Source organism: Macrosteles quadrilineatus, unplaced genomic scaffold, assembly GCF_028750875.1.
Source record: "Macrosteles quadrilineatus isolate MER2022 unplaced genomic scaffold, UCM_ALF_1.0 Scaffold_3__2_contigs__length_128488019, whole genome shotgun sequence".
In the NCBI taxonomy this organism is placed as follows: Eukaryota; Metazoa; Arthropoda; class Insecta; order Hemiptera; family Cicadellidae; genus Macrosteles; species Macrosteles quadrilineatus.
In genome coordinates this window covers 3,554,215-3,578,277 of record NW_026542596.1, presented here as the reverse complement: position 1 = coordinate 3,578,277, position 24,063 = coordinate 3,554,215, and the positions used below count along the sequence as shown (strand labels likewise).

The window sequence follows — 24,063 nt, the reverse complement described above, 5'->3', positions numbered from 1 at the left end:
TATCTAACAAATCTGCGAACATATTTGTAGAGAAATATATGGAGTTTCTGGAGGGTACAGGCTAAAAATGATAATGTGAAACCGCAATACAAACATGAATGTAAAAAACAGTTAACAGGCTCACAACACAAGAATGGACCACACATATTGTAGATAGCCTACCGTGGAATACTATAACAGTCGAAGTATCTGGAACGGAATTGTTTTCATAAACGCAACCTGATAACAACCAGTGTTTGTTCATTGTCTGATATCAGATTGGAAAAATCACTTACTTCAAGATTTTTCATGGAAAATGAAACAAATAACAGTGGAGTACATTCGGTAAGCCATCAATCTATATATATCTATTATATTATTAAAGTGATACAATAAAATTTTATGTAAACGGTTAAAGCCATTTACCAAATACAAATATAGGCATATGGCTCATCAAAATGAAGCTTAGAGTATGTAGATTTGAAGAAAAGTATTGATATGAATGAATTTCCTAAGGGCTCTGCCCCACAGGCTGATTTCCAAAGGGCTACGCCTGGTACACTTCTAAAGTTTAGATTATTTAATTCCATTTAGTTAATGAAACAGCTGGTCAGTACAATGAACTGGTGTTTGTTTATTTACTCGAAAAAGATGTTTGTGGTGCTTTATGTAGATTGAGGAGGGTTATGTTTGGTTTTAAAGAAAGGTTGTATACGTTTTGTAAAGTATTGCTCAAAGTTTCATTTTGTAATTTATGTAGTAAGCTACGTATAAAAAGGCTTGACTAAAATAATTGAAGAATTATGGTAAAACATGTCATTCATGAAGCATCAATGAAGCAATTGATACTATTGCTACACTAAGGTATGTTGTCATATTCTTTTGGATTCAATAACATTAAAAGTAAGGGTTTGAAAGTAAGAAGTTTACACTTTCAAATCAGTTTATATTTTCATACTAAATCACAGAGTTGTTGTATTTTTAAACACACATCAGCACCACTTTATTTAGCTCGCTGGGTCACATTTTCTTCCCGTTGCAACGCACGGGTATAGCAGCTTGTATATACATATAATACGCTAAGCCGATATTTGTAAACAGAACTCTTACCTTCATTTTTGGGCCAATTTTAATGATCAAAGTGTCAAAAGAATGGCCTTGCGAAACTACAGTCGCAAAGATTTTTCATTTTTTGAAATCTTTATTAGTTTAGGCAGGATCTTCCATTGAAGTTGGGTTTCCTCCCGTAAGATTAACATGGGGGAATCTAAACATTTAATTGGAAACATTGTCTCCACTAATTTGAGAGAACAGCTGGTTGTAGAAACTTGGTAGAGGTGTCCAAAGAAAGGTCTCGGTCTGTAGATGAGCAATCAAAATAAAAACGAAGTAAATTCCCTTAGGGCTCTTCCCCAGAAGCCTTTAAAGTTCCCTTCCCAGATTTGTTTACATTATCGTCATATGGATAATTTTTCAATACTTTTTAATGAAACCGCTGTTAATATTTAAATTGTATTTAAACAACACATACAGGGTTATTACAAATGATGTTCCTGATTTCGATTATAAATATTACTGGGTTAATTTGTTTCGAGACTATTTTAGTTGGTACCATTGGAAAGAAAAACTCACAAAGTTTTATTTACATTGGTTTGGGTGCATATCAGCTGTTTGTCAAGTCAATTGTTGTAAGTGTTGTGTAATGGCTGAATTTGAAGGCAGGAAAGCTTTTTGCCAGTTGGAATATTACATTAACCAATCTGTTATTAGTGTGCAACGACACTTTAGAACCAGGTTTAACGATTATCCTCCTAGTAACCACTATATTGGCAAGTGACACTTGAAATTTAAGAGAAATGGCTGCATTTGTATGTTATTTGTAGTAGGGCTGAACTTAACAATGTGCTGCCTGAGATATGGAACGAGCTCGGTGGTCCGAATAATGACACACCCCTGAACTGGCCTACAAGATCTCCGGACATCACTCCCTGATTTTTTTCTTGTGGGGATATATCAAAGATAAGGCATACACACCACCATTATCAGATAGCATACTTGAGATCCAGCAACGGATTACCAATGCTACCGAAACAATAGACCAAGACACACTTTTCAAAGTCTAGCAAGAGCTTGACTACATTATTGACATCTGTCGTACCACAAGGGGTTCCCGTATTGAGCATTTACAGATCTGTGTATCTGTGTCGAAACTTTTTGAGTTTTTCAAATTTTCATTTTATTTCTTTATATAACAAATAAAACTATATTTTATGTATGTATGAAATCATGAACATCATTTGTAATAACCCTGTATTATAGGGAGTTACTGAGTTTGTCAAAAATAAGTATTTTCAATGAAATTTTTTTATTTTAAAATTTATTTTGTTCTGCATCATGTCATGTTTTGCAATATAACGTTCAATTGCGAAATAATTTGAAAATCATAATAGTACAGTAACTCTTAAAATGATTTCTTATCGAATTATCTTATATCTAATTGTACGGGTTAGTGTCTGCCTTATTGACCACTTTTGCCGATATTATGTCATATTATTCAAGACAGATTATCATAGGTTCATGAGATTATTTCCATACATGTTTTCAATTATTGGAAATGATTTCGACTGTGTAATACAATACAAAATAATACAAGTGTAGAAGGGCACGTTGCCCATATGATCCGTGTCCATATTTTGTTAAATTAATAGTGGTTTACAGCAACTGGATAAATCTTACTAATATTATAAATGTGAAAGTTTAGATGTATGGATGTATGGATGTATGTTTGTGACAAGTGAACGCAAAAAATACTGGTCGGATCGGGCTGAAATTCGGCATGATGATAGCTCATATTCCCGATTAACATATAGGCATATTTTTATCCCAAAAATCCTTCCGGGCTCCGCCCCAGTGGCTCTGGAGTTTCCCATGTTAACCTTATGAGAAATGACATTAATGAATCTTAACAGCTGTTTCAATTAAACAAGTTGGTTCTGTTCTATGATGTTCAATAGCATTAAAGTTACAAGGATTACCAACAGGGTGCAGCACTATTATTTCTTTTACATTTATGACAACAGCTAATTTGCAACCAAAAGGTGAGTGAGCTTAGCGAACGAACTTCAACCTGGAGGCGAGTGAGCGTAGCAAACGAGCTAACCTGAAGGAAAGTGAGCGTAGCGAACGAGCTAACCTGAAGGAAAGTGAGCGCAGCGAACGAGCCCCAACCTAAAGGTGAGTGAGCGTAGCGAACGAGCTCCAACCTAAAGGTGAGTGAGCGTAGCGAACGAACTTCAACCAGGACGTGATTGAGCCATGCAAACGAGATCATCTTGAAAATTAAGAAGTTAAACGGGGCAAAGCCCGCGGGTTACAGCTAGTTTTTTTAATAATTATACAAATAAAACTGTTGCAAATTGAAATATCTCAGATTAATTAATAAGTGTGTCCATTGTTATTTTGAAAATGCATGAATAAATTGTGTGATATTTACATGTACTGATGCAATAGTTGTGATAATTATTTAGATACCTAATGATAAAAGATAACAATCGACATGGGTTGCATGGCATTGGTATCAAGCACGCAGGTATGAACCCTACAATAGAGTGTCATTGTTAAACCAACAGTACTGGTACTATATTACTGTAGTGAGTCTATTTTTCTGTATTTCATTTGGTTTTTAATTAGTTAAATTTTAGTGTAATATATACAACTAGTGTATGTGGTGCTCAAATTCGAGCAATTGCGAAGCATTGCAGAAGTTATTTTTAAACAAAAAACAATCATAATTCCCGATAAAAGAGTCGAATCACAGATTATGGATATACTCACGATGTTCATAATAGTTCGATATAATCAAAATTTCTTATTTGATACATTTATTATTTGTGTTTTGCCAAACCACTGATTAAATTAAACCAAGGAAAATATCATAAAACTAATCAGTAGGTACACAGTGTTCTTTTGTTTCTAAAATCAATGAAATATCTGATACTATGTTTACTTAATGGTAATTGTGAAAATGTAAAGGCAATGGACGATGGAACTGATTAAAAGAACGAGTTTGTATATTAAGTTGTTTGTTGATATTTTTGTAGAGTAGAATCAGGAGATGCAATGAAACATATACTGTATTTGCTATTACATTTTTTAGTCCTTGATGCTTTGATAATCATATTAGTTTTGTCTGCTGTCTTTAATGCTAAATTATTTGTTAAAATTTTTGTGTAGTACCTATAGATATAGTCTCTTTAATATTTCAAAAAAACAGTATTGATAAGGCACAGCAATATTTCTAAAGTTTATAACAGCTGACTTAGTTTTGCTAATGATTTATTGTGAGTGAAGAAACTGAAGATGGAAGGATTTGTGATTTAATATAAAGAAGAGTGAAATTTAAAAAAAAATGTTCATTTAAATTTAATAATTAGTATTTTTGCAACTTCAAAATTGAAATTTAAAATGGCAATAATAAATCAAAAGATATGTAAGATGAAGGTAAATCATGTAGGCCTATGTCAATGTTTTATTCAAAGATTTGGTAATTTTTTCTCATATCAGCCTACACAAGATTTAAAATTAATCAAAACCAAAATAGTGGTATCCCCTACTTACCAGATTTAAAAGTCATATAACTTAAACGTTTCTATTAAGGCTATAAAAGTTGAATTTTGTTTCTAAAAGCGTTGGCGGATGTGTAACTATTATATGCAACAGATGTAAAGATTAAAATGTTTCTATTTTGTGTCCTCTTCCCGTTGCAAAGCACGGGTACAACAGCTAGTATCTTATAATTTTTCAAAATCTGATATTGTTTTTTAGTGTTTTCTACAAATGTATTACCGTAGGTCTTATGGTAAGACTTTAGCCCGGGACCGATTTACTTTTTCGTTTTGATGTCCCCAAAAGCCAAAAACACTATTCGTTCAAATTTTTATATATGTATATATATATATATATATATATATTTACATATATATATGTGTGTGTGTGTGTGTGTGTGTCCGTAAACGCAATAACTTAAGTAATTTTTGTCCAATTTTGATGAAATTGGGTTTGAAGGTATAAGGTGGGATAAAATTGAATGAGTTCCGCAAACCAGCATGATTGGATGATGGGAACGGGATTTTATGGGGTCAAAACTGGTTTTTCACATTTTTTGACCCTTAAAACACAAATTTTCCCAATTTGTCTCTAAACCATTTTAAAGAGCTTAAAAAGACAAACACCTTAGTATATTTAAATGTTTTTGTGAGGTTTTTGGTAACGGATAAAATTCCAAAAATTGTAAATTTTAAATACTCATGGTTATTCTTATAAAGAATATTGTAAAATGTTGTGTAGTTTGCTTGTTTATGGATATACTAGCTGTACCCGCGGGCTTTGCCCAGTTTAACTTCATAAGTATTCGCATGGCTCAATCAGGTCCTGGTTGAAGTTCGTTCGCTACGCTCACTCACCTTTAGGTTAGAGCTCGTTCGCTGCGCTCACTTGTTTTCAGGTTAGCTCGTTCGCTACGCTAACTCGCCTCCAGGTTGATGTTCGTTCGCTACACTCACTCACCTTTAGGTTGCAAATTAGCTGTTGTCATAAATTTAAAAAAGTCATCCCTTTTATTGTTTTTAATACTTTGATAAAGGTTTTTATGTTTTAATATTTAACATTGAAGAATTTAGACGTTGTTAAGTGCACAGGTGTGCTGTGATTGGGGTTAATACATTTGGACTTATTCAAAAGTAAAATAGTTTTCTGTGCTGCACTCTGTAGAAACACTGTGGCACTATTTCAAATCATGACTATTGCTAATACACAGAATGTTGTGATTATTCAAACCTACAAAACAGTTGGTAAAAGTAAACATCTGCTTTTGAATTATATTTATTTGTTAACATTGTAGATCAAAAAGTCTGACATTGGCCCACTTAAAACCCTCTGGGGCAGAGCCCTTTAGACGGATCTGCACCAAACTTCACTCGAACCATCCTTGAAAGATACTTAATAATGCCTGAATGTTTCCTTATAATGTGTCGAGCGGTTTCGGAGTCCATAACGTATATACATATATATATATACACACATACATAGTTCCTCTTTTATTTATGGATACATTTTGATCAAACTTGGGAGCCCTTTTTTGTGATCAGAACTCCTCCCTCATTTTTGGACCGATTTTAATGATTAAAGTGTCAAAAGAATTGCCCTGATCTGTAGTTTTGCTAAGTGTTTTTCGTTGTTTTATATCTTTATTAGTTCGGGCAGGATCTTCCATCCAAGTTGGGTTTTCTCCCATAAGATTAACATGGGGGAATCAAAATATTTAATTGGAAACTTTGTCTCCACTAATTTGAGAGAACGGCTAGGCGTAGAAACTTGGTAGAGGTGTCCAAAGAAAGATCTTGGTCTCTAGATGAGTTATCAAAAGAAAAATTAAGTAAATTCGCTCAGGGCTCTGCCCCCATAAGCCTTTAAAGATCCCTCCACAGATTTGTTTACATTTTGAAAACAGCTGTTGATTTTAAAATTGTATTTTAAACAATACACATTTATTGGGAGTTACTGAATTGTCCAAAAGAAGTATTTGCAATGTTATTTTCTGATTTTAAAATCGATTTTCTTCTGTATCATGTCATGTTTTGCAATATAACGTTCCATTACGAAATCAGTGGAAAATCCTTTTATCGCAGTAACTCTTAAAATTATTTCTTATTGAACTATTTTATATCTATTTTACGGGTAGGTGTCTGTCATTTTCACACCTTTTCCCTATATTTTATCATATTATTCAAGACGGATCATAATGAGATTATTGTCATACATGCAATCAATATTGAAAAAATCTTTGATTGTGTAATACAATACAAAATAATACTAGTGGAGAAGGGCACGGTGCCCATTTGAGCCTTGTTCATTTGAGCCGTGTTCATATTTTGTTAAATTAATAGTGGTTTACAGCAACTTGATAAAACATTTTACAACATTTATGTAGAAGTGCATGATTTAGAAAGTCATTAAGCTGTAAAATTGCAATATACTGCAGACTTTTCAGAGCGGTTACTTCGATTTATTAATTCAGCTTAGTGAAAACATAATATAGATATGTATACAAATAAGGACTTGAACTCTTAGAGAGCCTTTAAATGTTATTAGACTAACGAAAAGGGTTGTGCACGTTTACTATTGCTACTCAGCAACAAAAACCATTTAATTTATCTCTAAAATATATATTCTTTAAGTGCACTGAGCAGCAGCCTAAAAAATCTATGTAACTTACCCATATAATATGGTTACAAAATGCTCAAACTCGCATTGTGACATTTATAATTCGGCTTAAATTTCTCCAACAGAACATTTACCTGCAGAAAAATTTTATTGTGCTCTTGCCGTTTCTAATAACATCCAAACACAGAAACTGTGGCAAAGCCATAACATTTCCCAAAAGACTGTTTGTAACATATGTAATTAATACCAGATGTTGTGAATATAAAAAGAAAATAATGTGAGTGGTACTAGTTGAACTAATAGCAAAAAGATAAATGTTATCTAAAACTGAAATACTTTAATTGTCAAAAATAAAACTTCTTTCACGCTCCCACATTTATATATCTACTTAAATTAGAACAAAACTTATAAATCCGCGCCAATTGGTAGCAGAGCTGGAAAATATGACCTCAAGACTACTGAAGAAAATTGATACCTTGAGCAAGAGATTGGGCACTACAATTACCGAGGCCAGTTCACTTCTGCAAGGGGAGGACTTTTCCAAACCTGACCTCCTTGGCACACTGATGACTTTAGATGGATATCGTAGACGTCTGGAAGGCTTACTTGATCACATTGTAATCACTGACTCAACGAATGGAGAGGCAAGTACGTCAGAGGGAGATCCATTTGAACTTGTTCTCAATTACGAAGAAGTAATTGCTAAACTACAGGTAAGAATAGATTCCTTCACACCCCATTATATGCAGACAAACTATGTAACTCCCATGAACAAACTGTAGTGTCAGAATCTAAACGTTGTTTGGTCAAACTACCAAAACTTGTCATCCCAACCTTTGATGGAGACGTCCTCAAATGGCAGGAGTTTTGGGATTCCTTTTCTTCCTCCATTCATAGCAATGATGCTCTTACTGTGATTGACAAATTTAACTATTTGAATTCATGAGGGGGAAGCTAAGCGTTGTATATCCGGACTCCCACTAACATCATTAAACTATGATACAGCAATTTCTTTACTGAAGAGTAGGTTTGCTAACAAACCAATAATTGTAAACTCACACTACAAGTCGCTAATAGAAATTCCTCCTGTTAAGTCTAATGACACAAAATTCTTGCGTCGTACCTTCGACATAATTGGAAAACAATATGAGATGCTTACAAGCCTTAGGGGAGGATACAAATTCAAACTACTTCCTCACACTTATTACTAGTAAGTTACCTCTCAATGTTCTACTGAAGGTTGAAGAACTAAACTTAGGCAAAGAATTAAACGTAAATCGACTTTGTAGTACAATTCAAAACATTCTAATCGTTAGAGAGAAATCAGAGATGCTGTTGGGAATTTCTACTAAGTCTAGGGATGTGACTGTGGAGCATATCATTCATAAACCTACCTCAACTACCGAGACCCTGTTAACTGGTGATAGGTCCTGCAATCTAAGACGATGTATATTTTGTGAGAAAGACCATTGGAGTGATCAATGCACGGCATTCAGCACAGTAAGTGAGCGTAAGGACAAAATAAAGGGGTTATGTTTTATTTGTTTAAAAAGGGGATATAGCCTTAAAAAATTGTAAAACTTTCAAGGCTTGTGTTTTTTGTAAGCAAAGCAAAAATCACCACAGGAGCCTTTGCCCTAAACAGTTTCCACCAGGTATCACCAAAGATGCTGTGAATTCCCCGACTGTTCCTACGGGACGAGAGTTACAAGTACCAAAACCAATTGGAGGCTCGTCACACTTGACCACAACTCAACTAAAATCAACTAAGTTATCGTCTCTTCTTGCAGTTAACGAACAGGTAATTTTACAAACTGCAATTGTAAATGTTACAAATGAAGTTAACAAACTAACTCACACTGCTAGACTTTTATTCGATTCAGGTAGTCAAAGGTCATACATGTCAAAGACATTAGCTTCTAAGTTACAATTAAAATCCGAACAACATCAGATTTTAAATGTGTTCACTTTCGGAAACAAAAGTTGTAAAACTCTTGAGACACCTGTTGTTTGTGTTGGTATATCGCTTTTAAATAAAGACACAATCAACGTACAAGCAAATGTTGTGCCTCAAATAACTGGACAAGTCCACTCAAGCGGGATGATAGATATTATTGATCAAATAAAATCAATATATATATCCTAAATTAACTTTGGCTCAAGGTCAACACCTGAACTCCGAAATTGACCTTCTTATTGGAAATGACCATTACTTGGACTTTATAAATGACGACAAAATTGAGGTAAGCAATGGACTTTTCCTCTTAAACACTAAATTAGGCTGGGTCATCAGCGGAAGGAGCTTAATAAACTCTATTGAAACTGACTCTTACTCAACTTCATTCTTAACTACGGTCCAGCCATCTAACTTGTTTGTTCCTAAAGCTTTCTTTCATTCTGCAGATTCTCAACTTGTAGAACAACTTAATGACAAAGACCTCTGAGTCTTGAAACTTTAGGTATACATGATAATCCATTTGAAATTGATGATGATATTGCTCTAAAGCAGTTTAATAATACTATCCAATTAGTCGAGAATAGGTATTCGGTTTCTTGGCCATGGAAAGAATACCCCCCAAACTTGCCGGATAATTATTTTCTCTCATTAGCTCCACTGAAATCGCTTGTGAAAAGGTTATCAAGTCAACCAGATTTGCTTCAAAAGTATGATAACATAATCAAGGAGCAGATGATCAGCGGGAATCATTGAACAAGTTCCGGAAACTGGAAATGCCATTGTTAAGCATTATATTCCACATCATCCCATAATTAACGAAGCAAAATCCACAACAAAGGTAAGAATAGTGTATGATGCTTCAGCCCAGTCAAAGAAATCTTCTAATAGTTTGAACGACTGCCTTTATCGTGGCCCAGTAATACTAGAGGACTTACGCGGATTGCTTATACGTTTTCAACTCAACCCTATAGGGATAATAGCTGATATAGAAAAAGCTTTCCTTCAACTGAACTTAAACATACCTGATAGAGACGTTACTAGGTTTTTATGGTTAAAAGATTTGTCAATGCCAGTGAATCAAAACAAAATTGAGGAACTAAGATTTTCCAGAGTTCCGTTTGGTGTTAGTTCAAGTCCTTTCTTATTAAGTGCTACTATAAAGCACCACCTAACCCCATAGTATACCCATAGTGAACTAACAGAAGACACCAAGAAATTGAAAACTTCATTCTATGTTGACAATGGTAACTGGAGTCAACGACTTTGTAACTGATTTGTTTTCACAAGCAAACATGAACCTCCAAGGATGGTGCTCCAACTCTCAGGCGCTCAAAGAGAACATACCTCATGGTAAGCTCACAAAAGAAGATGAATCAAATGTAAATGTCTTGGGTGTAAAGTGGGATACTACAGAGGACACTTTAAGCATAAAACCAATTAACTATAGCCTATAGAAGATATTTGTACAAAGAGATTGTTGAGAGAGATTGTTTTGAAACTCGTATCCTCAATATTTGACCCTTCTGGTCTATTTATCCCAGTAACATTGAAAGCAAAGCTTTTTATTCAAAGTTTGTGGGAAGAAAATTTGGACTGGGACGTTCCCCTAACCGAGGACAAATGCAAGGAGTGGCAAGAAATAAAACGTGATATTGTCAGCATTTCTAATGTTTCAATACCAAGATATGTTGGTTTAGAACCAACCTCAATCGAGTTACACTGTTTCACCGATGCTTCGAACATTTGCTATGCAACTAGATGTCAACCACACACTGAAAAGTGAACTTTTGATCTAATTTAGCTCAATTCCTCTCTTGACGCCAAATAGCTCCTCTTATTCTAGCATTGTTAAATTATTTCCTTGATGTGTTCTGTTTTAGGCGTGTTTAAATTAGGGGTCCCAACCCAAGTCTCCGGTTAGGAACATAAGAAGGTAAAGCAAGTGGATCTAGCGACAGATATAGAAAGAATACGCGTTTAACATTTTTAGTGTTGGAAAAAACTATACGATTTATTTGGCCAGGTGGTGCTTTGTTTTCAGCTTTAAACATTGCTGCGTCATCTACACAGGTAGCATGATTGTAGCGAGGGTAGACACTTCTTCTGTCTCTTATTATGTACATAAGAATCTCACTTGACTCCTTGGAGCTCTCGTCCCTACATAATGTCTGCCACAGTCTCCAAAGATTTGCAAATGGGTTGGCATTGTGACCTTATTTCTCGCATATTTTTCATTGAATTTTTTTTTTTTTTTAATTGTGCTTAATTATCTTTTGGGTTCTAGTGACATTTTTGTACTTACTTATATATCTCTGTGTATTCAGGATTATCACCTTCTTGAGGAATTAGAGGACCCACTCGGTGGTAAAACGTGTCACAGGCCTTAAAATTGATTGTAGATCCCCTGTGGAACTTTCTCATCTTAATGAGCTTCGGAGCTGACCATGGTAAAGGCAGAATTGAATTGACGAACTTTATCCAAATAATTTCTGGATATAAGTATGACAGTCCTATTTTCAGATTGGGAGTTTCCAATAAGAACCCGAAGGTATGGTGAATTGCGCAAATCAGGTAAACAAACCTTTTATTTATGGCAACAAAGATTAAAAACTTAACTGTCTTGGCCAGTCTTTTCTTGCTTAAAAATATGTAAGCCACTACAATGTAAACATTTAACGTTCATTTGTCCGAGATTGGACTATCACAACGGTGGTACTACCACTATGCACCCATCAAATGTTCAATTGAGAGTTTGATGCAAGCGATCATGTTTGTGGTCCCTCCAGCCACTCAGGATCTTCGTCTTACTGGCAGCATTTTATTTTAAATTGAAATGAAATAAGGAAGTTAACCAAACAACAGAAAACACTATAGAGGAATTTTGATACACATTGTAAATTACATGATAATATGGTAATGTAACGGATAACTGCCCTGCTCTCTTTTAAAATCACTTTTAAACATTCACTTCATCACATCGAACTACATGATAATCAGTAAAATACGATATAAGGTAAATCAATTTAACCATAGACAAAAAAATTAAATATTTATTCTTAAACTCTTCATTATGAACCAGACTTAGTTAACAGATTGAAACAAAATATAAATTCCAGCTTTGCCCAAGGCCCCACTTTTGCTCTGGAAGTTTTAAGTCCTGCAGTCTGTGGTTAACCTTAAAAACTATTTCAAACTACGTCCATATGTTATTTGTAAACAAAGGGAATTGAGTTTGATCAAATGTCAACAGATAGCGCCACCTTCCAAACTTTAGCCCTTAAGTGTACTTAAGTGATGCCCTTCCTTAATATTCTGAGACGTATTTGCACATCTACATGGAAATACCTTTAATTTGACACCTCAAACGTTAAAATCCATCAAGCCGTTATCGAGTTATGGCTGTGAAAAGAAAACTGCTTGCGTATTAATATAAACTATCAAACCATTCACACCGTTAGTATCATTTATGAGTTACTGAAGTCAAATTATAGTAATTTTATTGTTTGCTGGATGATTATTCAAGAACAAGTATTGCTCATTTGCAGTATCAGGTAACTTTGATATTGACACAGTCTTGATAACACAGCTGCAGTACACATATTAAGACATCTGATGTTTGGCACTAAACATTTTCTACAGTGGTAACCAGAATATTCAGCACATTGTTTCAGTAGTTTTCTAGTTAAAGCAATTACAACTGTTTACTTTACTCATACGACTTTTTTCCAATTTGAATTTATGCTGATATTCTTTTGATTTTGCGTTAGAGATTTTTAGAGGAACAAACTTTATAAAATAATGTGGAATACATTTCACGCTTGATAAACTTTCAGATGGATGGAAGAACATTTTGATCATACACATAAATGAAATTTGGAGATTTTAACATTTTGTCATGGACTCAGGAGCAATACAGACTAAGGTAAGTTAATAGAGAGGGTAACTATTTCTGTTTCTCCAAAAAAGGATTTTTTCTCTTCATATGACCTGTAAATATATGTGACCTATTTACCATTAGCTTACCTTACCGTCACAATATATGGATAACTTTATTATATTTAACAACTACAACTATAATGTTTTTTATGAATGAAATAGGCTTATACAGCCACAGAGTAGACATAGTCTAATTCTTCTCTATGGCACAACACACCAAAAATGTATAGCATAAAGTGTTTATCATTAATTATATACCCAGTACCACTCTCATATACAGCAGAGAGCTGTACAAATAAAGTCTTGTTAGTCAATAATTATTACATGTTTTACAGAGTTACAGTAATGTTACAGAAACAGAAACAAACATTTAAAGTTTATACAAGTCCAGAAAACAATATAACGACTTAAATTCTTAGAATAAAGTATCAAGCACAGTTTGGATGGATCTTGAGCTAAGATAGTACACTGCTGATGGTTGCACTCAAGGCTAGGGTGACTGCTGTGAAAAAATGATGCTTACAGCTGGTGACTTAAACAGGCCAATGATTATGTACACCATAACAGTGCTTCACTGTCCTTAAACTACTGTGCAGACCAGAAGTCTATTATATTGTAACTTGATTTTGAAAAACCAAAAAAAATAATAAATTGTAAAAAGCAGTTTCTTTCAATTTTGAGTGTTTATATTTTTTCAGAAAGGAAAAATGGAAGAATCTTCAGCACCGTAAAGTCCTGTCAGTAATTATAATCAGCTTCGTAGCTATCATTGCCTCAGTGATTGTCTACTTTGTCATTATCCCAGCTGTTGCTGACTACGCAACTGTTAGGGTAAGATTGAATCTGTCTTTGGGGATAATCTTATTGAAGAGATGCATTTGTTAAAGTATTCCTGTTTGTTATGCTAGCTTGTTAATGGGGTAAATAATACCAAAACCAAAATCCTACATATTTTCATTTAGTTTTGAACTCTGTCAGTTAAAATCTAGTAAACTTCTAATAATCCAATAAAGGTATTATTCATCAAATGAGTTCACCCCATTATAGCCATTTACATAAGGTTTTATTTAATGTCCGATCCAAACAACAGCAGTAGGTAGGCAACTTCCCAATAAGGAGTGTGCCGTATCAATTTCCCACCAATGTAGGAATAGGTGCAACATCAGAAAATTCAAGTGGTCAGAGGTTCCAGATAATTCATGAGACTATAGGCAGAAACTCATAACGATAAGTAGTGAACTAATGGTTGTTCATAACGGCTGCATTAATTGAGAATCCTGCCAATTATGAGATTCGATGGATTTTTCGTTTTCTTAAAGCAAAATCTTTAAACAATTTACATCCACCAACAAATCTGTGAGGTTTGTGGAGACAATGTAATTGGTTATTCAATGGTGAGAGGATGGGTTTGACGATTTAATGAAGGGCGAGATACAGACAGTGCATGATGAGAAACAAAGTGGACGTCCATCTGTGGTTAGACAATGAGAAGTTTTAAGAAAACTGTAAGTTTACGATAAGTGCTCTTGCACGTGAATTTCCACTAGTTTCACAAACAGTAATTTACGAGATTGTTACTGAAAAGCTGGATTATCGTAAACTTTGTACACCTTGGATGCCTAAAACCTTTCTGAACGGGCCAAAACCGCTAAACAGACAGTGCACTTGATTTCTTGACTCGTTATGACAAGGATGGCGTACATTTTTATCGCAGATAGTCACGGGAGATAAAACTTGGGTTGCTTATGATACCCCTGAAACTAAGCGTCAATCAATGGAATGGAGGCACACTCTGGCAAAAGTCAAACCAAAGCAAATCTTGACTCCTCGAAACGTCATGTGCAGTTTTCTGGGACAGAAAAGGCATTTTGCTTATTGATTTTTTGCCATGAGGTCAAACAATCAATAAAGATGTTTATTGCGAGACACTCAGGAAACTACCATGTGCAATACAGAATAAGCGCCAAGGAATGCTCACAAAAGGAGTGGTTTTTGTTCACGATAATGCTCGACCACATACCACAAAAGTGATGAAGACACTTCTTCAGGGCTTAGGCTGGGAATTGACAACCCTCCGTACAGCCCCAACCTTGTTCCAAGCGATTTAAATTTGTTTTATAATCTTAAGTCTTTTCTTGGCGGTCAATGGTTAAACTACGATTAAGATCTGGAAGAACGTGTTACCTCAAACTGTAGTTAACTACACAGGTGGCAACATTCTACGAGGAGGGTATACTCAAACTTCTACCATCCTATGACAAATTCGGAGGGAGTTACCTATGTCAAAAATTGTTTAAGTTGTAGATTTATTTTAAATACTTTTTTCCTGTATCTGTACTTGCTATTATTTTATTTCAAAGCAGAACTTACTTTCTAAACCTACCTCGTAGGCTTATGATAGGAAGAAATGTGAGCATAAATCTATCAAGAAATCTGAACATAAATGTAATTGAACTTTGATCTTAATTTTTGAGGTGATGCCTTCCAAACTACTTAACAATTAAACTATACTATACAAGAGGTTAAGAACCTGGTTGTCAAAGTAATCGTAGGTCGTGTGAATACCAACCAGTTTTAACACGCTTACAATACAATACAATATACAATACAAATCATCTTTATGCATGAAAGTATTTTTACAGGAAATACATAAATTGTGTCACTGAAATGAAGAGAAAAACAAACAATTAGATATATAAGTCTCCTAAATAAAAGATTACATACATAAATTATAACATAATGTATTTCAATTTTTTTTTTTTCTAAAAGTTTTCTATTGAATAAAGTGATTTAAGTTAGATTGAAAATTGTTTTAGCAGTTTCTTTAAGGCATTTTACCTACCCCTAGTTGTACCTACGACTGGTTGTCCCTAGGTCTGAGCCTCTGAGGTATAACTAGACGTAGGGACAACTAGAACTAGACGGAGGTACAAGGGAACGCGGTTCTGTTGTATGCAATCCCTATTGAACTCAATAATGTTGTCAATTTCCCCCCAAGCAGGACAACGATTATTTAAGGTGGGCCTCTCTGCCAGCTAAGCCACGCATGATTGAGATTATAGTATGGATTATAGATGGTATGGATTGCACATGGTATGGGATGTATGCTCATGTAGAAAGACCTTAACGCTGCCTGAGCCAACTGAGCTACCATGCCACCGCTCAGGACTAGTGCCGCTATAAACACACTATTGTCATTGAAAATATTTTTGTGTAAGCTAAATAAGAATTTGTTGCCAATAAAACTGTTTTTCCCCCTCAAATAACTTCAATTTGTTATGTTCTACATGCCTGGTGTTTTATATTGTAACTGTGGAAATTCTTAGTTTGAGGATCTGAACTTTTTACATGTAGATTGATTTCAAAAATGTATAAATCATAGATGGTCGTTATACCCAATTTTGGAAAATATCCCCTGACTGATTGTCTGTTTTTTACTTTCTCTCCCTATACCATAGTATATGGAGAAAGTATTGTTTTCATCAAAATTTTTGAGTTTGAGTTTTGAGTGGATATATTTGTTTTCGAAGTGATGTCTGTGTGTGTGCATGTGTGTGTCTGTCTGTCTGGAAGTGTACAGAGCTATAGGGACTACACCTGTGTTCAGATTTCGATGAAATTTGGTATTTAGGTTCTAATCCATGGTATCTCCAGAAATTTTTTTCATTTTTGTGAAATTTGGATTTTTAATGGGGATTTTCCCATAAAACCCCACAAAAAACCAGAAAAATCAAATTTCCTCAAAGTGGCCCAAAAGATTTTGATAAAAATTTAGTATGTTGTAGCCCTATAAATTCTGAGCAAAATGGTACAAATCCTGATCCTGTAAAAATTACGGTTCAAAAGTTATTGTAAATTATGTTATTTCCCCATAAAAAAACCCATAAAATAACAAAAAAATGGATTTTCAGAGAAAAGCTAGTTTTGATCAAAATTATTATGTTATGGTCCTTATAATAAAAAAAAAATAGTACAACACCCCATTGCTGTAACAATTGCGGTGTTCAAAAGTTATTGCAACTTATGTATTTTTTAACTATAAAACAACATAATTACTCTCACCGCTTACCCATGATAAAGGTTGTTGACGAGCTTATGGGAGAAAGTATGTGTCAGATTGCTGATACCTTTTATTTATATTTAAGATAATTCTAGGAGATTTTTCCTGTTGAGGTAGAATTTTGTCCAGGTTTTTTTTGTGGTACCACCATTGAAAGCTATTCTATAAGCAATATGTGAATATAATAGAGCAAAGTAAATAATTTTGAAAATTTCAATGCTTGAGACACTTGGCATTTGTCGCAAAGCATGACGACCTGCTGAAGATGTTTTTACTAAATGTTCCACATGCTTATTTTAAGTTAAATACTGGTCTAATATTATACCAATGAATGCTTACCTTTACTTTAACACGTTAGCTGCCACGTCACCCCGATCGGGGTGCCACCTGTTGGCTCGTATGTGAGCACTGTCACCCCGATCGGGGCGACAGTTGTAATTTGTAAGGGTTTTTTTCTTTGCCGCTATTTGACAGTCTTTGATGTTCAATGGCAGTCAAACATTGTGGCTTATAAATACATACTCCAAGCTAACTAGATATCAATGTTATATTGCATTCTGATGTTTATAACATGCCCAAACATGCGTCACAAAGTACTGAAATGTTGTCACCCCGATCGGGGTGACGCTATTTTTTTTCAACAACTTTATCTACTCTTTATTGAAATATGTACCATAAAATTACGTAACGTTTATCTTATTCAGTTGGTGTTTATATTTTATACGGGGTTTTTGTATCTTATGACTGAAATTATGTCCTTAACCAAAACATAAAAGTAAGTATTTGGGTTATTTTGATGAAAAACAGATAAGAAAGAAAACAAACATATTTTTTAAATCTTTTATGTCAAACTGTAAACAATATTACATTGCTAAAAAAAACTAAATATATGTATAATAATGAATAAAAACATGACCATTGTTGCTGTGCTCGCTCTCTGACATTGACAGGAGGGTAGGTTGAAAGTCAGGGTCGATGTCCATTTCGTCGTCCCTGTCTGACTCATCACTGTCTTTAGCACTACCGCCCAAAAAACCATCACTTAGATCTCCAAAATCTAGTTCACTTGACATTGGTAAACCCAAAAAACGTTTGATATCTTCATCACCAAGATTGTCACTCATATTGGACAAAAGCCACAACACACTATGAAAACCAACACGAAAACTAGGCTATAAATAGCTAAAAAGTACAACACAAGAAGCAGTAAACAAAACACAGTCGAGTAATAACTAATAAGCAGGTGTTGTTGTCTTCACACGCCAAAATGCCGCTACTGCCAACCGAACAAAATGAAATACATCCCAAATGGTCGAATTTCAGTGTCACCCCGATCGGGGTGACAGTGATTTTTTCCAGCAAAGTTTGACTGAAAACAATCACTGTCACCCCGATCGGAATGACACTTTTTCCGCCATTTTCTTTTAGGTATTTGGACAGATAACATTATAACTAACCTAGATAAGTATAAATAACATCATATAACTAAAATATTACGTGAGCATATAGTTGACAATGCAACAATCCCCCCCAAAAATAGCCTTGGCAGCTAACGTGTTAAGACCAAAATTATGAAAATCGGTCTGGTAGAAGAGCCAACATTTTCCGACTCGGAAAAGAAAAACCAATATATTTTTATATATGGATAAGACATTTTGCATTTTGACAGTATGAATATTTGCAAGTTGGATATAGTATGTCGAATTTAAACACATTGTTTCCAAATGTTTAAATATGCTCTAAACTAATATATTCTTTATGAGTATGACTTTATATTTAGTAGGCCATGAAGAATTTCAAGTAATTTATCATGTGACACAGTATCAAAATCTTTAAAAAATCCAAAAATATTCCAATAACTTTTTCATTGTTGTTAATTGAGATGATAACTGATTCAATGAAGTTAAGGGTGCGCTATATCTGTCCACCGCGTTTTAATGCAAGTGTGTAGGATCTCTGTCATTGTCGGCTTAGTTCTTAATCTATTAAAAATAGGTCTTCAAAATATATAAACCAAAAACTAACAAAACAAAAAATCTCTGACGGCTTGATAGCAGCAATTTTAAAAGTGTGTCAAAACCAGTTGTCATTTAGACAACCAAGGATTACCTTGGAAGGTATTCAACTTCTTCTACAGTGAACTTTTTTGATGTATCAGTTGCGAGTGCTGCGGGATGGAACAGAGTCTTTCAAGAGATGGGAAAAACAACCACTTCCCTTCATAACCAATATCTACCTCTGGAACCTGACTAATCCAGAGGAAGTCAGCAGAGGCATGGCCAACCCGAAGCTGGTGGAGGTTGGACCTTATGTCTATGAGTAAGCAACTTTCTCAATACCAAAAAACAATCAAGATATTTTTATCTAGGAGTTTTTGTTTTGTTTCCTTTCTTAGCTCAAGAGCAGAGGAAAGAAACATCGACTTTATATGATATAAGTTAATTGAATGAGTCTCTTCGAGACTGCTAATGTCATATTCAATTTTCACCCTTAGTTTTACCGAACTTCCCATATTACCATAGGTCTCATGGTAAGACCTTGACCTGGGACCGATTTATATTTTGTTTTGATGTCCCCAGAGGCCAATAACACCATGCCAGCTAGGCCTGGCCCACCCAAAATTTTCAACCAAGATATTTCAAAATTATAAATAAATAAAGAAATTTAATTATATGTAAATAAAGGAAAGCATTTAAACTAATTATTTTTCATTGAAATTTTAAATTCCCTTTTTTGTGGGGAAAGCCCCTCAAACCTCTCATCCTCCGATCAATCCTTTTGATCATTATTGTCATGGCTGCACAAAAGATTATTCTTCGAGCCGCCGCTGATTCATATATGTGTTCGTTAGCATGATAGCCCAAGCAAAAATAATCCGATTTTGATGCTCTTTGGTACAAACGTGTAAGCCTACATTTATTCAAACGAGTTTGCGAACCAGCATGATCGCACCATGGGAACAGGGTTTTATGGGATAATAGGAGGTGTTTCCCATTTTTAACCCTCAAAACATAGAATTTCCCAATTTTTCTTTGAACCATTTTGTTGAGCTTGAAAACCAAATAATATTTTACTTTGAATTGTTTTTGTACTGTTATTGGCTACGGAGAATATAAAAAAGTACATAAAATTTCCAACAATTTAAGCATAGTTTCATATTTGTGTGTCAAATAGTTTTTGAGCAATGATTTTTCAAATATTACAAATTTAATGAAATGTATAACTAAATTTAAAAGTTCAAAAAGGTCAATATATAATAAATTATTTTTATCCACAAGCGCTTACAGAAACTATGTTTCCATCGTCAGGCTGTGTTTAAACTAATACAAAAAATTAAACACAGCCTGACGATGGAAACATAGTTTCTGAAAGCGCTTGTGGATTAAAATAATTTATTATATGTTGGCTTTTTTGAACTTTTAAATTTAGTTATACATTTCATTATTCATTGCCAATATCTCCAATATAAGTTATTACAAATTTGTTTAGGTCCCTAATTACCATAATTTACATTTTTCCTAGGTTTGACCCACAAAAATTGTTTAGTACCCATATTATGGCAGAATTCTTAAAAACTGCTTTTGTAGTAAATTTTATTAGCTTTTGTTTTATCACAAAGCTAAGTCTCTACCTCCAACACTTTTCTGAAAACTATAGCCTACAATAATAATAATTTATGAATATCATGATTTTTTCATTTAACGAGTTTAATTGTTTTTACAACATGTGTAAGTTATTAAGAGTAAGATAAAAAACATTTACTATATGCTTTAGCTAATTAAAAAAATATATAATTTAAATTTGTGTAAAAGAAACTTACTTACTTACTTGAAAAAACTTTAAGCTGCCTCTTCAAGATGCTTATGAACAGGCCCGTTGTTTGGAAAGTGCACAACAACAAGTTATGATATTGTTTATAGACCTGGTAAACCGAATGTAGCTGCTGACTCTATATCACGAGTGTGCTCGATGAGCGACAAAATGAACAGACTTCATCAATATCATGAAAGAATGTGTCATCCTGGTGAAACTCGTATGTATCATTGGATCAGAAGCAAAAATTTACCATACACCCTTGATGAGGTAAGAAGAATGACTGCTTCCTGTATGGTATGTTCTGAAGTAAAACCAAGATTCTTCAAACATGATGGAAAATTAATAAAAGCAACATCACGGTTCGAGCTTCTTAGCCTGGATTTTAAGGGTCCTCTCTTCCCTCTTCTACAAGAAATCGGTCTATGCTAAAAATCATTGATGAGTAGGTACTCACGATTTCCATTTGCGTACCCCTGTCCTGATATGTCCTCTTCGACTGTTATTTGCAAACTGAAACAATTATTTTCATTGTTCGGTACACCTAGCTACATTCACTCCACTCAGGGATCTTCTTTTCTTTAAAAAGAACTAAAAGAGTTTCTTACTCTAAACGACATTGCTTCTAGCCGGACTACTACTTACAACCCTCAGTGTAATGGCCAGGTTGAGAGGTATAATGGTATAATCTGGAGAACAGTAGAACTTACCCTTAAGAACTATCAACTTGACGTGACAAAGTGGGAATTAGTTCAGGATGAAGCTCTTCACTCTATCCGATCCTTGCTTTGTACTGCCACGAATTGTACGCCACATGAACGAATGTTGGACATCCCAGAAGATCACAAAATGGTGTTTCCATTCCAACCTGGTTGATGACTCCTGGAAAAGTGTTTATGAAACGTCCTATCAGAAACTCTAAGTATGAACCAATAGTGCAGGAGGTGACGTTGCTGGAAGGAAACTCTGATTACGCTCATGTACGATTGCCAGATGGGCCCATCTGGCGTGAGACAACAGTGTCTACATGTAACTTAGCTCCTTGTGGAAAACTAGCTGAGAGAACAGATTTTGATGATAATTCAACACCAGAGAATCACACAATAGGACTGAGTAAGGATGGAAACTTAGTAGACGAAACCCAAGATGTATATTCTCATCCCGATGCAGAAGTGATAGAAGAATCTACAACTCAAGATCCTCTAGTACAAACCTTAGGGACTGATGAAACCCAATTACAGAGATGAAGCTCAAGACAGAAGAGACTACCTTCTCATCTTAAAGACTTTAAATTATATTAGCGTGGAAGAATGTGATAGAAATTATTCCCAGCTGTTGTTGAACATTGTTATTTTATTTGCTTATGTTGAATGTTTGTAATCATTATTTCATTCTCTAGATTTAACTCTTACTTATGAATTCCATTACTTGAATTGTGTTAAATAAAGCCTACTCATTCAAGGCAAACAATCTTTATTCTTCAACATCACTCTAACAATTCCTCCTAGGAAGCGGAAGAAAAGTGCCCAATTGTTTTGTATGGTGGCAACACATGCCACGATGAATTAGAAAACCTTCGGTTCCACCTGTTTGTAAAGGCAGCAGCCAGTGCTAAGGTAAACTTATCACGCTTGCCCCCCACCCAAGATGCAGCTTCCTTCCACTAATTTAGAGCATACCACCAAGTGAAAAATGGTTAGGGATTGAAAAGGAGCCCACAGAGTGAGGTTGGTCAAATAGCACAGCAGGATTGGTTCCAGTGACAATAACATGCAGTCCAGCTCCATCCAACCTTCTGAAACTAATTTCATGTAGGTGCAAAAAGGGATGCACAGGTGCTTGCACATGTCGGGAGGCCGGGCTAAAGTGTTCACCATTATGTACTCCTTGCTCTGCTAAGAACTGCCAAAATGTCACATTACCATTTATTGAAGAGGATGAAGATGACCCTGACGATAATATCTCTTTATACCCAATGAGTTTGAATCAGGAAACATTTCTAATACCTTGCCTTCAGTGTCCAAAAAGCCAAAATACTAATTAAGAATGTTTTGTCATAATTTATCTTTAAATATAACTTTTAACAATAAATATGTTTTTCCCTTATTTCGTTTTATTCTATCACTTAATGGTTGGGGGACATTATTTCAACTCATTAAATAAAAAAAATCGTGATATTCATATATTATTATTTGTATAGTTTTCAGAAAAGTGTTGAAGGTACAGACTTTGCTTTGTGATAAAACAAAAGCCAATAAAGTTTACTACAAAAGCAGTTTTTAAGAATTCTGCCATATGCTAATATGGGTATTACACAATTTTTTAGGGTCCAAACCAGGAAAAATGTAAATTGGTAATTACTTAAAAAAAAAACTAATATTTGAAAAATCATTGCTCAAAAACTATTTGACACACATAAATGAAACTATATGCTTAAATTGTTGGAAATTTTATGTACTTTAATTATTACATTTGAGTAGTATTAAGAAAAATGCACTGTTAATAAGTTTTTGACCAAAACTAAAAAAAAATACATTAATTTTGTAATATTTTACTTATTACGCAGGGAGCACAGGGATCTCGAAGCTGCTAACTGGGTTTTGAGTTACCCTAACTGGTCCCAACAACATATCAAAAATACAGCAATACATCACGCTTTGTGATTTTACTGTCCAATTTGACTGGCCTATATTTAAATACCCATAAATGAGAGTAATGCGCTTTTGCTACTATGAAAATGACTTTTTAATATCAACTCCAATCTCTAGCACATGTGTACTGTATGGATTTTCTTTGACAACCAAACATAATCTTATAAGATTCACTAACAACCCTAATGCTGAAGGAAGATTATACAAGCCTCTCTGTAACTAAAAAAGTAAATTAGTCCAATGTCTAGCTCTTTAAATGAGACCAAAGGTCGCTCGCTTGTTCTCCATGAGAATGTAGTAAAACAAAAAAACCACTTGTTTTTACTCCTGTAAGTGTTTTAGATTCTTAAGTTCAGCCTATCATGCCGCATGGTTTGACAGTATTAACTCTAAATGACAATCTCTCAATCTAACCGTCATATCCTATGCAATGATATACGGAAGAT

At 34.5% G+C, this 24,063-nt stretch overlaps 1 protein-coding gene across 1 annotated transcript in view; it reads left to right on the top strand.

The window, feature by feature from the left end:
* Positions 1–13,023: 13,023 nt before the first annotated feature.
* The window catches only part of LOC128988452 (sensory neuron membrane protein 2-like), a 44,473-nt gene continuing 33,433 nt past the window's right edge, over positions 13,024–24,063 (top strand). The window contains exons 1-3 of the mRNA XM_054409745.1: positions 13,024–13,079; positions 13,792–13,924; positions 19,312–19,472. Of these exons, the coding sequence (XP_054265720.1) occupies positions 13,024–13,079; positions 13,792–13,924; positions 19,312–19,472 (350 nt within the window). The remainder of the gene's footprint in view (positions 13,080–13,791; positions 13,925–19,311; positions 19,473–24,063) is intronic.